The 17,221-nt window shown below is 41.5% G+C and overlaps 1 protein-coding gene across 2 annotated transcripts; it reads left to right on the top strand.

Moving 5' to 3' along the window:
- The first annotated feature begins 1,212 nt into the window (after positions 1 to 1,212).
- On the top strand, positions 1,213 to 10,125 carry rasl11a (RAS-like, family 11, member A). 2 transcript variants are annotated; one of them, XM_037113208.1, is made up of 8 exons: positions 1,213 to 1,771; positions 3,470 to 3,526; positions 3,691 to 3,773; positions 6,407 to 6,447; positions 6,531 to 6,660; positions 6,832 to 6,907; positions 7,984 to 8,060; positions 9,118 to 10,125. In XM_037113208.1, the coding sequence occupies exons 1-8, from the start codon at positions 1,612 to 1,614 to the stop codon at positions 9,262 to 9,264; spliced, it is 771 nt and encodes a 256-aa protein (XP_036969103.1). In that variant the 5' UTR covers positions 1,213 to 1,611; the 3' UTR covers positions 9,265 to 10,125. The 2 variants fall into 2 exon arrangements, with proteins under 2 accessions (XP_036969103.1, XP_036969104.1); XM_037113209.1 differs by lacking the exon at positions 1,213 to 1,771 and adding an exon at positions 3,262 to 3,349.
- The last annotated feature ends 7,096 nt before the right edge of the window (positions 10,126 to 17,221 follow it).

The raw sequence follows: 17,221 nt of genomic DNA on the forward strand, positions 1-17,221 counted from the left end.
TGTGTCCAGCTTTTTCATACAGTTTAACAAAAAGTTGTTTATTATTATTTAACATTTTGACACTTTCATGACATTTTCAACCACCTAAATATTAATGAATTTAGAGTCTCTATGGTGAGCGACCTAGCTAACACTCCACCACCGACTACATAAAGTACATTGATTATTTTAAGTATTTACATAAGTCAAGTTCTTTAGTTTTTAAAAATGAAATCAAGATGTTATACAGTTTAACATCCCTCTCCACTTCGCCTTGGACTGAAAACCTAACCTAAAATTGTATAGCTAACCTAGCTAATTAGTAAGCTTACAATAGCAAAGCTAAAGTAAAGCTAACATTAGCAAATATTAGCCACTAGCTAACCTTAATTTAGGCCTTTTGTGTTCTCGATTTTCTAAAATCAAGAGCTTAAAGACGTTGTTTTTTCCCCCCAATAACAGTAATATACAGAAATTCAGGTACTAAGTAACAAAAGCAAAAGGAAAATTTTAAAAGACACAAAAACTAATAAAGATAAAATATTTGAGGACGCTTCTGTATTTTATCTTGAAGGTCCCAGACGCGTGTTCCGGTGTGGCTGCTGTCTCTGGCAGCTGTCTGACTTGAAGCGGCTCCGCTCTCGTGCAGCCTGGGGAATCTGTGAGGGAGTGTCGCCGACGCACAACATCGGCCCGTTCGATTCCCAGCACAGGGCTGGAGCAGGCGGGCGGTGCTTGGTGACGCTGGCGGTACGAGCGCTCCTCTGTGTGGGTTTTAAACTTTTATACAAATCAGAACCCGTCATTAATTAAATGCACCTCGTCTGTATGTGTGCTGGCCTTTGTAAGTTCTTTGTTCACAGAGGAGATGAAAGTTGAGGGATTAAAAACAAACACCACCTGGATGGTTTCAGCTAAAAGAGTCGCTTGTTTGATTGAACATAGATAATAATCAGTTTAATAGGGTTAGATATACCGTATTATATCTTATCTTTATGGGTTTTTTTCTTCTTGATAATAAATTACCTGTATCATAAACATGTGCATTATTATTATTATTATTATTATTATTATTATTATTATTATTATTATTATTATTATTATTGGCCTGGAGATATGTAATGATATGTGGGTCCAGGCTGGATAGAGGAGCCCAGAGGGGATGGTCCAAAGTCTTCCCCCCTCCTCCTCCTCCTCCCCCCTCCTCCTCCTCCTCCTCCTCCTCCTCCTCTCCGTCCGCAGTCAGAAGCATCTGGACTCGATGCGAACCGGATTACTTCTTTTTATTATTCGCTCGTATTTATATTAAAAATTCCTGGTGATCCGATCTGATTCTCTGAGAGATCCGACGAGGAGTTCAAACTTTTTCTCTCTCTCTCTCCCTCAGCTGAAGGAAAACTGATCTGGAGCTGGAATTCCTGGAAAATATTTGGGAATTTTTCACAACCAAAAAAAAAAATAATAACTTCAGGAGTTTCTTTTTTAAAAAAAAAAAAATCTTCCAGCTCTGTGCAGGATGGTCGTGGGAGCGCTGGAGTGATCTTTGGGTTGGTCTGGAGGGGGTCTGCAGCGGGGCGGCGGTGTATTTCAGGGTGCTGGTCTTTGGGGTGGGGGGGCAGAGGTGGGAGCTAAATGCGGCTGACTGGCGACCCTGCACCGGGAACCATGAACAGCAGCAGCGGGTCTGGGAACTTCCTGCTGGTCCCCATACCGGAGTATCCCCTGCTGGACTGTGTGCCCAACAAGACGGTGAAGATCGTGGTTCTGGGAGCGAGCAACGTCGGGAAAACCGGTACGAGATGTATGGAGGATTTATAGTGCTGGAAAATGAAGTTTAATGTCCTGCAGGGATTAACGAGGAGAGTTAATGCATCTCAACCTGATGATAACAGCTGATTAACACACTCAGCATGCATGAAACATGATGTCAGGATTATATGTGAGATGGTTGTTATTAATAAGTGGGAATATTGAGGGAAAGTTGTGGGAAATGTGGTGGAAATGATTTAAAACCAGTCCTGAACAGCAGGGGGCGACATTCTGCATCCAACCTGTCATTTTCAAAACTCACAGCCAAGCTTTCTATAATTTATTTGTGTTTATTTGTTAATATTTAGATTTTTTTCATTATATTCAGCTATGGAAATATATTGAAATCCTTTAGTTGAGCTAAAGTTAAAGCCACAATGTAGAAAATACTCAAATAATGTTCTGAAATCATAATTTTACTTGAATAAGGATACAAAAATATTATCATCAAAATTAATTTTCAGTCTTCTGATATTTTTATTTTTTTAAAGATATATTTATTATACATATTCAGTGTATTCTCCTTTTATTGCTTTATAAATGGAGACATGGTCAGTATAATTTGGCTTTTTTGACACCAATTCTACAATCAAAACTCTTTAATGTCAAAGTGAAAACAGATTTCTACAAAAGAAAGAATAATAATAAAAATATCTTATGTTATAAAGTGATTACTTTGGGGTGAATACCTTTCATAGGCACTGTATATTATTATTTATAAGTGCAAAATGGTCACTATTTGATAAAAGCACCGTAAAATGGGGAAATGTATCTTTATAAATGCAAAATATGTGATTAAACAGTCTTGTAATGAATTACTACAGCGCTGCAGTGACGTGTAGGCGTAAGAAAACATAATCGATTGGTATAAACATTAATGACACATTATGATTATGATTTTAATAGTCTTCAGTGCAATAAATAAAAGAATTGTTCATTACTACTACTAAGGAAAAACATCACAACTGTAGTATCTGTCAAAAACAACAGCAAAATGATAAAAACAACAACAGAATTAAATGTTCAAGTCCGGTGTTGTAGTTTTTTTAATGGTGTTTAGTTGTGTGGCCAACTGAATACCCCTCGTCTGACCCTTCTCTATGAGGCTCCTCCCCCGAGCCAGTGTTCAGTTTGTCCATCTGGGGCTACTGTACAAACATGGAGGCTCATTTTAATGGAACATAAACACAACGAAAACATTATGCAGCACTGAAACACCTGAGTGGCCCTTTAATATGTGAGATCCATGGGAGGATAGAAGTTCTTACTTTGTTGAGGCGAACGTGGAGCGGCCCCGCAAAAATCAGTCCAGAAATCCAGAACAACAAGAGACAGATAAAGGCAAATCATTAACCAGAATAAGGTGACGCATGGAGGATTGCAACAGCAGATTCTGAGTATTGGTGAATCATTTTCTCAGTTCAGACTTTGGGCCTGTTTTTTTTTTTTGCTTATCTCTCTGCGATGAGAGAAAAAAAAACAAAAAAAACAAAACTATGTGTCGGAGAACGGGAAAATTCCTGAAACACATGTTGAGAGCAAATGTTTAAGTGTTATATAGGTCAGTAGGCTTGCAGCAGGTTAGCATATTTTCCTGCACAGGTTAATAAAATTGTCATAAATCATCTTGAATCTGACGTTTTTCTTCCCTCCTTGAACTCGTTTTCTCGTCTCTTCTCAGCTCTGATCGTCAGGTTTCTGACTAAGAGGTTCATCGGGGACTATGAAGCAAACACTGGTGAGTTTCCATCCATCTGTCTGTAATAAGAGAAGGGAACATTTGTCAGAGCGAGCAGAGAAAAAAAATAACAGCACTTACTGACGGATTGCTCCAGAGAGGAAAACCCCACTTTATCGATCCACTCGTTCATGCACCCGCCCGCACTCTTTCGTCCTCTCCAGGGGCGCTCTACTCCAGAAAGGTCACGCTGGATGGGGAGGAAGTGTCGCTTCAGATCCAGGATACCCCCTGCGTCGCTCTCCAGGTAACATTTGGATGCAGAAAGACAGCTGTTGTGTTTCCATCGCACAGTTTTCGGGTGTTTTACGAGCAGGAAATGTAAAACACAAACTCTCCTCGAGGTGTTTCAGCTTTGGAAACCCTTGAAAGTAAATTTTTTAAGATCTTCTTCTTTTGGCTTTTTCCTTCTTTGAATTCGTACTACAGGCCAGTAGGGGGCCGACTCCACCGGTTTCAAAAAGATGTCCAGTTGAATTTAAGCTTATGAGAAAACAGCCCGACTTCTCACTTGATTGTTTACCTCGGCAAACAGTTTCCTGATGAGTTTTTAGTCTCAGTCTCTAGTTTCAAGTCCTCTTCAACACAGTTCATAATCGTAAATTATGGCCCCATTTAGAGTAAAATGAAGATAAAGCAGGGTACGATTTAAGGCGCGTCGTTGGGTTTCCAATCAGACCATAGCTCCACCCTCTCGTCCACACATGGTCACTTCTTCCCTCCAAAAAACCAACACATTGACGGCCATATTGCCGAACTCAAGGCTTTAAAACAGTCGTCCACAAACCAACAGCAGATGAACTCTCTTTGCGAGCTGTTTCCCGAATGTTAAAATACCCGCAAGATCCTTGTATCTTAATTTGTGGTGCTGGTTGCTGTGTTGTTTTGGCACTGCACTGCTCAAAGACCATTAAGTGGTCAAACACTGTCACTGGTGTTGTTGTCTTCCCAAACAAAATGTGTCCTCAGTGTGTGTCGTTGTTTGACGGGGTCTGCCGGGATAAGCCGACTGTTGAGGTATACAATCCAGGCGAGGCAGGAAATGAAAAGTCAACATCAGGCGTCTTGAGGAGCTTTGTGATTCTATTAAAACCAACGTTTTCTGCTCAAACCCCCTGACTGTGAACGAGTCGTAGCTCCAGCAGTAGTGACTCGACTTGTAGCGCTGTGTTTATTTTACCCACAAGAGAAAATGTCATGTGTCACGAGGTGAATCGGTTGGGAAACCACCAGTAGATGATCTGCGGTGCAAAGAGTTCAAACCAAACAAAACCTCAAACCCCTTTCAAATAAACAAGCTTTCCATTTTTAGTGACCTGCTTGCTCTGTTTTATGAATCACAGAGCAATTAGAGATATTTAAAGTTTGCATCTGCAATTCATAAACTGGGTGGGAACGCTGAAAAAGTCGAGATCTCATTTTTGATATTGCCCTGGACAGAAAAACTGGCTTTTTTTTATCTTAAAGTAGCTTCAGGAATGTATTTGAAGTCAGAGGAAGTGACCTCTTGTCCAATCGCTTCGCCTCTGATGAGTATAATGAGTGCAACGTGCCAACCGGCTCCACACCGGCAGCCTGTTTACAAAACCAGGCCTTCAGAGCTGCTCATTTCCTCCAGCTGGGGGAGATAACGGAGGGCGAGGAAGCTCCTCCTGGCAGCCGGGACGATGGCGCTTCCAGAGATTAGAGACCCAAAATAATTGGTGCGTGGAGGCAGCGAGGTCGAGGAGTTACTGAACTCCTGGAGGGCTACTAAAAAAGCAGCTTCAGGAGAGATTTTTCTAATCAACTCCTGTTTACAGAAAACGTGTTTTTGCTGGTAAAAGGCACCAAACCTGAAGTCTAATTGCTCCTGAGGGGGCTCCAGGGGCGGTCCGCTGGGTTTGGGAGTTATGACTTCAAACTCCAACCAGCAGGTGTGTGTTCATAAAGAGACTATTTGTGTTGGCGCTGTGCCTTTTCAGGGAGATCACCACCTGATAACTTACTTTAAATGACTCTGGGACATTTTGGGGAAAACCATATGCACATTTTGCTGATGATGCACCTCCATCAGTACTGCACGAAGACACGTTACTGTCTTATTTTCAAGTTTAGACGACTTAGCAACTTGGTTGTGGTTAGGAGAAGATTAAACCGACAATAATATTGTTCTGGGATATGAACTCATCCACTGGGAATGAACAATACACCACTTCCTGCTCTTCCACTGCAAATTGTTGCTTTCTGCTGAGTTAAAGTCTCAACTAACTCCGAGGAATGAGGAAATGTTTTCCTCTGAGTGGGTTGAGAATTGGAAGCTCTGTCTGAGTCGCTCAAGTGCCGAAACTCTGACAAACGACGTGACCGATGACTGGAACCAAGAGTCAGACGACCGCAATTTGAACTCAAATAGTCGAATCTATTTCACCTACGTCGCCTCGCTCAAGATGACAAATCTACAGGTGATTCCTAAATGAAGAAAAAAAACCTAGAAAACGAGTAAGGACGTCCCTGATTGTCGACATCACTGAGCGCCCATTTCAATGATCTAGCCAAGCCAATAAAGGCTTGGTGGAGTTTCCTCATATTTTATAGACTAAATAATAGATCGATGATTCAAAACACAAATTAAAAATAACAATATTAATAAAGATATCAATGAGGTAGTGATATGAAGTCAGATATGTTTATCTTTTTCCATAACAAGATGGAAAATAAGGTTCCAGAACACAGTTTGAAGCTAGAAAGGTGTTTATTCAGTTTATTCAGTCATGAAAACAAAGAGAGTTTGTTTGTTTGTTTAGTTTGTTCAGGCAGAAAAAAAACATCAGATTTCTTCCCCAAACCTACAGACTGCTCCTTTAAACTCTGCTCTTTTCTGTGTGTGTTATCTTTCAGGATGATGCAGACGGCCTGTACTGCCAGGAGCAGATCAACAGGTCAGACTCATTAACTTGCATGTGAGATAAACAAGTATTAAAGTAAGACTCTGTAACGGCTGCGTGACGTCTTGCTCCTCCAGGTCGATCTACTGGGCGGACGGTTACGTGCTGGTGTTCTCCATCACCGACCACAACAGCTACCGCACCATCCAGCCGCTGTACCAACACGTCCGACGCATCCACCCATCTGGAAATATACCCGTCATACTGGTCAGTGTGGAGACGTCAGTGAATGCAGCTAAAGGGTTATGTAATTTTCAAATGTCAGCTTCAAGCGTAGCAGCGCCTCCGTCTTTACGTCTCGTCTGGAGCAGACAACAGTTACCTACTAACCCTAATCCCTGTAATCTAATCTGTCCTGTAATCTGTAATCCGCTGCAGGTTGGCAACAAGAGCGACCTCCTCAGAGCCCGACAAGTGCCGGCAGACGAAGGAGAGACGTTGGCAGCTTCGCTAGGTGGGGCCTCCTCCTCCTCCTCCTCCTCCTCCTCCTCATCCTCCTCTTCCTCCTCCTCCTCTTCCTCTTCCTCTTCCTCCTCCTCTTCCTCCTCCTCCTCCTCCTCCTCTTCCTCTTCCTCTTTCTGCATGTTGTGTCATATTTCTCGTTTTCAGCCACATTTATCAAATTTATCTCGTGTACATACAGGACTTGCATTACTTGTCAAAAGCTCTGTTGAATGCCGATTTACAAACCTTGACACACTTGTTAAAACCTGGCTTCTGAGAATGCTAATGCATGTTTTATAGCTTATACAATAGCAAACGACACGGAAGGATAAAATATGATTTAGCGATACGATACTAAAGACATTATACAATATGATGTGATACGATATTATACGATATGAAACAATATCATACAATGCAACAGTACTACACACAATGATACACTATGGCATAAAATGATCCGTTAAGAAATTGTATGATACAATACAACATAAAAAAAAAAGATTAAATACGATATGATGCGGTACAATAGCACAAAAATTAGATTCGTTACAAAACGATATGATACTAAATGATACAGAACGATAGTGATGATACGATTCAGTAGGAAATGATATGATATGTAACTGTACAATGCAAAGTCAATTCTACAAAATAAAAAAACATTTCTTAACATCTTCCTTTTACATTTTCTTTATGAATCCTGCCCTCTATGTTTCTTCTTCTGACTTCATCACTTTTTTTTTTCATCTTATTCCCCCGAACATCAGTTATCGTTCCTCACATCCCCTTTATTCAAGTCCACGACATTAAACAAAGCTTCAAAATGTTTCTGTTGATTCAACGTGATTCAAATGCAGTTAGCGCAGCAGACAAATTCTTTCCCACAGTAGCCAATTTGTTCAGGCATCTGGCAGATGTTGATCCAATTATAACCAGTGTGGAGTCACTAAAACACACACACACACACACACACACACACACACACACCTCTCTATATCCTCCATGCTGCCTAATGAGTGAGGAATGTAAAGTGTTATCTGACAGATAAGAGCGGCCCTGATCTGAATGTGCCTCTGCTCACAGGAGGAGTTTACTTCGAGGCCTCGGCCAGAGAGAACCACGAGGGCGTCCACACCGCCTTCCTGCACCTCTGTCAGGAGGTGGGACTTCTTCTGTTGTTTGTTCACTTATCGCTCTGTTAAAGATGTCAGACTGTTTTTAGCTCTGCTGGGGTTTTTTTTTATATGCAAGACTCTTTTCTTTTCTCATGGAGCCGCTATAGAAAGACATCAGGACGTTATGCACTTTGATTTTCACTTCCTGTGGGAACTCTGGATTACAGGCTGTTTCCCACTGATGCTCCGGGAAAAAAAAAAAATACAAAAATACTTAATGTTTGTCTTGTCGGACAGAAAGACAGATACCAGCCCCCCATCGGTCTCTTCTGTATATTTGCCTTTTCTGGTTGAGTAATAAGAGTTCAGAGCTCAGGCGCTCATTATATTTGGCTTCGTTTCCTTCAAGACGGCAGATCTAACATTCAAACCTGATTATAGACATTTAAACCAAGCAAGCTTTAACTTCAGAGGTGTTTAGATCAGAGAATTAGCACCAATCTCTGCAGTTCCCCTGAGCTATTCCGAGCATTTTAGCCTCTTTCAGCTCATGGTTTCGGTTTTAGCACAAAAAGAAAACATCTAACCAGATTTCCATGGCATCAAATAGCAAAAAGACAGCGTTAGAGTGCAGTTGTTGAACACAGTGGAGCGTTCAGCAGCTAAAAGAGCCACATATGTCTCTCAGAATGTGGTGGAGACCAAAACAGAGATAAAAGGAGAGTGTTAATTTAGAGTTACACTCATCAGGCGGCTGTAAAAGTGACTAAAAATGAATGAAAAATGTTTGCAAACACACTTGTTATTACTTAATAAGAAGAAAATACAGTAGCTCACTCAAACCAGGATCCAGTCTTGTTCGGACACATTGATCAACATGATGTTTTCAAGTTTGTATATTCAAGATACAGTGTTAATATAGAAGAACAAAACAATCCACAGTAATATTCACGACTAACTTGACTTGGTCCAGTGATAAATAGTTGTTATATATAAAAAAAAATCCACTATTTGAAGGTTTTATAGTTTGTTTAATGAAACCACATTGGTAGAAAATGAATCTTAGGTTAAGGTTTGACATTTTACACTTCAACACCTCCAGGTGATCCGGGCGTTCGGTGGAGGGAACGGGGAGAAGCGGCGAGGCGGCCTCCACCTGGCCCGGCCCAAATCTCCCAACATGCAGGAGCTGAAGAGGAGGTTCAGGCAGGTCCTCTCCTCCAAAGTCAAGTCGGCCACGACGCTCTGATGGCAGGACGGGACCGGAAAAGTGTAGGAGGAGATAAGAGCTCCCATGGAAATAAAAAAGATTCTTCTGTGATGGAGAGCTGGAGAAACATGGCCTCGACATCGAAGACTGATGACTTTTAATTGTGGGAATTTAAGCCGTTAATGTCCTGAAAAGGCACGTCTGACCATTTCTGTGGTGATCAAAGCATTTTAAGATCACAAGCAGTCGTCATCTGACAGACGGATAAAGATCAAATGGAGCTTTTCTGGCTCTTTAGCCTTTTCTCTGTTCTCTTGGATGAAGCTCATCGTCAACACGACCTCTTCCCAGGAAACGGGGATGCTGCTCGAAGGGAAATATGTTAAAGACTTCCAAGCAAGCAGCTCAGAAACCTTCAGACAGCTCAGTTTTCTCAAGGCTGACAAATGACGACAGAAGTGACTTTGAACAGTTGTTTCCAAAAATCTTTTCCTAAAGAAATGATGTCTTATTTTGCCCCCTAGCTGTTACAGTCGCCTCTGTTTTGGTGTTAATTGAGATTTATTTTCATCTTTTGCAACTAAATGGAGCTCAAGTCACTCATTTTTGTTCATTTGGTTCAAGGTTGTGAGACCGAAGCCAGATGTTAACTCTGCTGATGCCAAATAAAAAGAGGTGTGAGTGTCCGTCCTGTCGGCTGCAGACTCAGAGTCTTATTAAGAAAGTGGTCTGACCCAAAACAGGAAATGACCCCAGAAATGCAGACGTTCAAGGTTTGAAGCTCAGACAAATGCTGACATTTGACTGCAGGAAGGGAAGAAAAAACAAAGCAAGGACAAACTCCTGATGTATACGGAAGACGAGGGCTGCCGATAATAAAATGCAATCATGTAAACAAAATGAAAAGTTGTTTTCAGTTGTGCACAGCATTTAGAATTGAAATCTGTCATTTTTACATTCCAAAACACACAATGCCATAATTTTAATGCAAGTTTAAATATTGTAACCTTTTTGTAATTCACATCTTCAAATTAATCAGACCACAGATGGGGACACTGTCACACTGCCAGATCTCACCTGAAAATCATCACGTTTTAAGGTTTTCTTCAGAACAAAGTAATCCAGCGGTGTCTGTCATTAAATTCATTGGAAGACTGCAAACAGGAACTGCTGACAGCTTATTCGGCTGACTGTCATTGGTGGTCATTTGCTCAGATTTGGGGAAGAATTATAATCATGTTTCTTTTCTAAAAACGGTTGTGTCTGTCTCGTGTGTACGAAATGCACACAAATTGTTTGTTTTTAAGTATTTTGGCCCAAATTGAATTAGAAATTGAATTGAAAATTGAAAATCAGACAATTTGTCACTTTTAATTATTCATGTATTTAACTGGACGCACCAGAGTCGATCAATGTGGTGCTAAAGTAATAGAAACTGTCGCTTTATATTTTTGTAAAACCCCCAAATGCATCACTAAAAACCCGCCAAATCACAGACAGTCAAAGAAATCATAAAAAGACAATCATCTATATTTTATTTTGGAGCTGGCAATAACAATGGCAGCCACAGACTTTCATATGTAGCTGTTCATTCCTGTGTTTAACTGGTATGAACACTAGAGTCCATTAATGCTTTGCTGAAGTTACAGAAGCTCTATGCACATCTGTTTAAACCTCCTAAATGCATCAATTAAATGTCCAATCTGACTCTGATTCAAAAAGCCCCAGTGTGCCTGTAAATGTGACAACGTAAACTTTTCCACCATAGCTCAGCCTGAAGAATTCAAACTGTAGGTGTGAAGGCACCTTTATAGCTCGCAGTCTGCAGAGTATTTCATTTCTATTGTTTCTTTCTGAGAGGAGGTTTCAGCGTTCGTTGGCGTTAATGTCGCTCCAGAGGCCTTTTTTTTCTCCTTCCCAACAAGAAGAAGAGGAATTTCTTGGGCGAGTCTTCGTACCGAGAAAAGCTTCCAAGAGATTCAGGAAAGTTGGGTCGGAATCTGTTCAGGAATAAATGCAAGCGATGCAGCCGTGACGCAGCGTGTGTGTGTGCTATCTGTGAATAAGTGGGGATTGGTTCAAATATGCAGGAGGACGTTGGGAAGTGTGTGTTTGTGGTGTGTTTGTGTTTTTCTGCTGTTCTCATGACCTCCTCTCACTGACACACACACACAGAAAATTCCCAGTAAAGACGAATTCCTCAACATCTGGAATTTCTTTCTTGGTCACTGAACTGCCACTCTAACCCTTTTTAAAACACACACACACACACACACACACACATTCACCCTTGAAAAATTGTCTGCTGACCCCGACCGGAGACCTTTTGCCCTCCGACCTTTTAAAAAGCAGCAGGGCTCCATCAGAGGCTGGAAAAACGCTGAGATAAAGTCAGCTGTCTCGCTCGCCGTGCATGCAGGGCAAGAATCCTGAGATGCCATTTGATAAATGCCGAGATGAAAATAAATAACGTGTTTGTGGATGGATGAGGAACGAGTTTTCCGCTACTTGTGACCCCCGACTTTACGTCTCAGACGCGTCGCTCTTAAAGACGTCCTTCCTGTTTGCCACTGGAGTAAACGTCCGTTACATTCTCGGATGAACTAAACGGAGCCAGAAAACTGTTTCTAACGTGAGTTTATTTGATAGACGAGGAGTTAATGCGACATTTATGAGGCCAGATTTAGAAAATGGAGCCTCGGACCAAGCGTTCCCTTTTTCGGTCAGAAGAAAGAGAGGGCGAAGCAAAACGTCTGGGTTCTGTTTCAAAACTATGGAAATCAAAATAAAACATTGACGTTGTGACTGAATACCCAGCTCTGCAGCGTTATCTCGCTCAACAGACTGCAGACTTGGTTTTGAGATTATCATGTGAATTAGAAATAACTTGGAAACTTCAGTTCGACAGATATGTGTGTAGTTCACTTTGACTCATTGGACCAATCCCAGTGGACCCCTTGGCGCTACCAGGCCGAAGTCCTGGTTCTTGTTGTGATAGACGGCTCTGGTTTCAAACAGAGGGTTGTTTCAAAGTATTGTGGTCCTTTTCTTTATAACAGGCATAAAACAATAGCTAGTTTGTTGATGTCTCAATAGCTTACTAGCTAGCTAGCTAATATTACATAGTTATCACTAAGGTAGGAGTATGGGTAGCCAGGGTCATGGTTGTGCTCCTATTTGACAAATTTGCCAAAGAACATTGTCTCTTTTTTCCAGTCGTGTGTTCTTCCTGTAAAAATAAATGCCACAAGTGCTTACGTAAGCTTGAACCAGCCAATATAAGCTAATATCCCACCAACCTTCAATCAGTCTTCAACTTCAACTGAAAAAAAGTTTATTTTTGAGTCCCGTTCCCAGCTCATCACATGCTAACGCTTTGGGATTGTAGGACAGGTTGGCCGCCATCCCAAAGCTTCAGTACTTGACAAAATGGGAATGAATCAAAAATCAACTTTTCTCACAAATAAGACCTTTCAGAAGTACCAGAGCTGAGATTTCATGTCAGATGGCTCGGTCGGCTGAAGTCTCTTGTGCAAACGCTCTATGGCTGCTACAACACGGAAGATCCGGGTGTTTATGTTGCTGGAAAGTCGAGCCATTTTGACTTCATGCCACTGAGCAGCTTTCATAGGAATGAAGGCCGTGTCCAGGTTTAAATGTTATGTCCTAGGAACAGGGCCGGGTCAAAACACAAACTTGGAGACCAAACACAACCAGTTTGACGACAGGGAATCCAGTACAGAGGCGATTTACAGTTTAGCTGCTGTTATACGTTTACCATTTGCTCGCTTAGTAATACAGCTAACATTAGCAGTCCTCTTCACCCAAAAGTCCAAACCACCTCAGTACTCTATTCACTGAGGTCAAATTGGCAGCCATCAGTCTGGGATGTTGGCAACAACAAGTCCTTCCCTACCAGACTGGTTTTACAGGAAACATATGCTGAAGCAAACAACCTCTCAGTTTCATTTCATGTGAACTTTAAAGAAAAAAATAATGATACTGCAAAGAGAGATAATTCACCTTGTTTGCAAGTTGCTAGCTGCAGACATATCCTCTATCATAGTGAGTCAGTGTGCTTGACTTTAGTTTGTATAAAAGTGCACACAGTCAAAAACAGAGCAGTCACAAAAATGCTAATTTTTTGCAGACTGGGACGGATCATATTACGGTCAGCTTATCAACAGCAAACCACTCCAAGAAACCAAACATGTGGTTGTTCTTGTTCTGGTGACCACTATGGGAAAGCACTTCATCAACAACAGCAGTGTGGAGGACATAAACCAGCTGTGTGTGTGTGTGTGTGTGTGTGTGTGTGTTATCTGTTAGAGGCGGCAGGAAGTTAAGGTCCCGCCAGGGATGAAGTCAAGACCCCAAACCCAGAGAGAGGAAGAGGGACAGAAAGGAAGGCGAGGAAGGTCGAAAGAAGATCTGAGACTCTAGAAAGCAAAACAAAATATGAAATAAATAAAAAAAAATGACGACAGGAAAGAAGAGAGGATGAGTCATAATGTCTCTGTATTTAAAGGAGTGGAGACAGCTTACAGAAACTGGGAGGAAAGAGAAGAGATATCGGGTGTTGAAGGGAGACGGAGTCAGACAGATAAAAATGAGACAGAAGAACACAGAAACAAGAAGATTATCAGCGTGTTTGTCCAGACATTAAACAAATGAAGATGTCAGCTTCCAGCGAAGCTTTCAGCACGAGACGAGATAGTAAAATGTTCGGCTCCCCGACACAATAACGCTCTTCTGACTGGCAGCTAAATGCCGCCGTGAAAGGGCAGCGCTGCTTTTTGATGATAACAATCAACAAGAGAAATCCTTGATGTTTCAAATCCTTTTATGATGATAACTTTTTGCGGAAGCGATGTGAACAAATCACAGTGAGACGCCTGTTTTTACGCCTTTATAGGACAGCAAAAGTGGAGAGAAGACAGCAAAAATTAAGTGGGAGAGCATCTTACTTGTTGTCTTTTAAGGCCAAACATTTTGAATAATGTAATTTTTGGCACTCTGAGGCTAGAAAGACTCTTGCAAAAAGCTGATAAACACTTGTGATTTTTGGCAAACTGAACCGACAGTATATCCTCTTATGCCTCTGCTATCCACGGCTGGCTGCTTAATGAAGACATACAATTATATGAATCATAAAGATGCAAAAGAACGCAGTAAATGCAGTAAAAGCTAATTTATGATAATCAAATCTATGTTGAAGTCAGCTTGTTAGCAGTGTGTTTGGTTAACGGAGCTAATAGCTAACAGAGCTAAAAACACAGGAGGGCTGAGAGTGTATTTTTTTGTCAACTCCACTTTCTGCTCCGGATGAAATTCTACTGAAAACACTTCAACAACTGGAGAACTTACCTTCATGTAATTAAAACAGAAGTTAACCTTGACTGTGAAAGAAACTGATGTGTGTGCCTGAAGCTAAATTTGACGCAAGTGGGTTAAACTGATGCATCTGATACTTCCTGTCTTCAACTCCAACCGCAATCTGTGTTTATGCCTTTTGGCCTCCTCCTTCCATTTCAGGCCAAATGGCTGGAAGCAGAGGGTTAACGCACAAACAGTATCTGAGGTCTGTCTCTATTTTTGGCTCCAAGGCTCCCAGTGGGCAACCCATTTAGCCTCCCATTTCCCCTCTCTCCACGTCTGCCCCCTTTTCTCACTCTTCCCCTCCTCATACGGCATTTCTTGCAACTACCAAGATAATCAGACCAAGGATGAGCCACACCATCAGTGTCTGGACAATGGGCGCTACCAACTATAGCTGCAGAAGTTATGCTCCCACCTTTATCAAGAGTTATCAAGAGTATTCTTGTATCTGCCTTTGCTCTCTCCACTCCCTCGCCCCAGCTCCTTCATCTTGGCTCACACCATGTTTTTGTAAGATAAGCTAATGATTTTAAAATTGTCTGATTCATCGCCGCAAATTCAGTGTTGCTGCCACTCTCTGGAACGCTGTCAAAATAAGCAACTTAGATTGTATTTTCTTGAATGGAACTGCAAAGAGAGCTAATGAGATTTGGACCACTTAAATGTCAGGAAGTGACTGATGTCGTCATTGTGCATTTATGTATGATTGCATGTGTAGACAGTGATTTTAAAATGTATTGTTGTCAAAATTAGACTTCAGACTTAAGTGACGTTTGCCATTAAGTAGTCTTTTTTTTATTTTGGGTATTACCCTTGTTTGATTTCTTGCAAAGTGTTGCATGAGAAGATTGATACCACTCATATTTGACAAATACAACTTGGTTGTAACTTGTCAGTCACAAGGTAGTTGTCTCTTTAACTCTAATGGGACCATAACTGCCTAAATGAACATCATGCTGGGTTAAACAAGACGTGAAACCAGAGATTAAGACCGTAATCCCTCCAGGAAACTGTTTACTGAGCTAATAAATCAAGTGCAAAGTAGGGCCATTTTCTCATAAGCTTACCTACAATTGGACTTCTTCTTGAAACCAGTGCAGTCGCCCCTTGCTGGACACTTGCAAAGTGTTTGATGGGAAGATTGACGCCACTCTTGGATTAGGATGCTTAGCATGTAGATTGTACTATTAGATGTTAGCTATCTTAGCATAAAGGATGGAAACAGCTAGCTTGGCTCTTCTATTATAGTCCAGATTTTAAAAATACAAGATATAATGTGGTCATTGTTGAGCTTTGGAGGTTCTACTGGGCTAATTTGCTAGATTTGGACAGAGTCAAGTCAGCGAGCTAGCTGTGTCCCTCTGTTTCCAGTCAAGCTAAGCTAACATATTTAGATTTGAAGGTTAAGAGTTAGCATGAGTTCTGGGTGCAAGATTACTCTTTATTCTGTTATTTAGCGCTCTGTTTTTAAATGAGTTTATCTCCTGGGTTAGCCTTCATGCTAACATGCCTCTCTTAAAGAGCATGAACATTTGCTATTGTTCATCGTGAGTTACAACCTTCTTGATACCTTTTTTCCAGATGAAGATGAGCTATTGGAAACCAAAAGAGACTCTTGAGCATAAATGGAATATGTATATAAAATGGAGATGGTGTTTCTCCTCAAAAAGGTCTTTCAGATAACGCTGTTTGGTTTACGATGTATGTCACAGATTTCCCTCTGAGTTTTCCTTAAGAGAGAATATCTTTGAGTCTAGCTCTGTGAGAAGATCGGAGATTACAGAAAGTGTTTCAGAGATCATGTGGTTGCCATAACAAGTAAACAGCAACCACAGTGACTTTGTGTGCCTGCTACCATGTGCTCACCAGCCACTTAAACTAGCTGCCTCCTGGACACTATCTGATCCATGAGCACAACAGAGTCAACCATCACAAAAACGGGAGGAAAGGTCAGAAACCATGTCTGTGTGTAGCGAGAAATACAAATACAGCTCTGAAGTGTTTTGCTGTTAGTTTGGGAGTTTGCCGCTAATAAATTCGCCCCTTTCCAGGGAAGTCATTATTTAGAAACACACGCCTTTTTTTTTTTTTTATCTCTGGGTCTCAAAAATTAACAGGCAGATGGGAGGCAGAAAGGTCTGCGGGGGTGAGTCATGCTCACTGATTTATTAAGGATTACAAACACATCCTTGTTGACTCTCAAGTGCACAAGACTGACACAGTACACGAGTCAGTTTCTGTGATGAAACTTGTGTTGCAGTACCTCGTGCTGTGACCGCAGACCGTTTTAATGGATTTATGCTGCAAGTGTGTATGACTATGTGACATCCACTCAACTTCCCACAAGACCCGCCTTACTCCACCTGTGATCGGTTGACCTTGTTCGTTCCCAGCGCTTGACTCAGCGGTGGAGGCGATGCAGCGGACAGTGAGTCATGCAGCGACGGGCCTGACCACTCCACCTAACGAGCCCTGAGACACTCTGACAGTAAAAAGCAGGTCCTGTGGATCAGTGACCCTTTAGGAGCAGCAAGAGTCCGAACAGGCTGGTGTGTTTACCCACAAAAATACCACCGTCACCAGTGTGTGAACTGAAGCCCAGAAAAGTGCTAAATAA

This window comes from Acanthopagrus latus, chromosome 10 (assembly GCF_904848185.1).
Source record: "Acanthopagrus latus isolate v.2019 chromosome 10, fAcaLat1.1, whole genome shotgun sequence".
Classification (NCBI taxonomy): domain Eukaryota; kingdom Metazoa; phylum Chordata; class Actinopteri; order Spariformes; family Sparidae; genus Acanthopagrus; species Acanthopagrus latus.

Bases quoted from the DNA above. Each gene is read 5' to 3' on its own strand.
- rasl11a (XM_037113208.1), top strand. From the start codon at position 1,612: ATGCGGCTGACTGGCGACCCTGCACCGGGAACCATGAACAGCAGCAGC. The intron at 1,772-3,469 runs GTACGAGATGTA...GTCTCTTCTCAG, and splicing joins GAGCAACGTCGGGAAAACCG to CTCTGATCGTCAGGTTTCTG. The intron at 6,448-6,530 runs GTCAGACTCATT...TTGCTCCTCCAG, and splicing joins TGCCAGGAGCAGATCAACAG to GTCGATCTACTGGGCGGACG.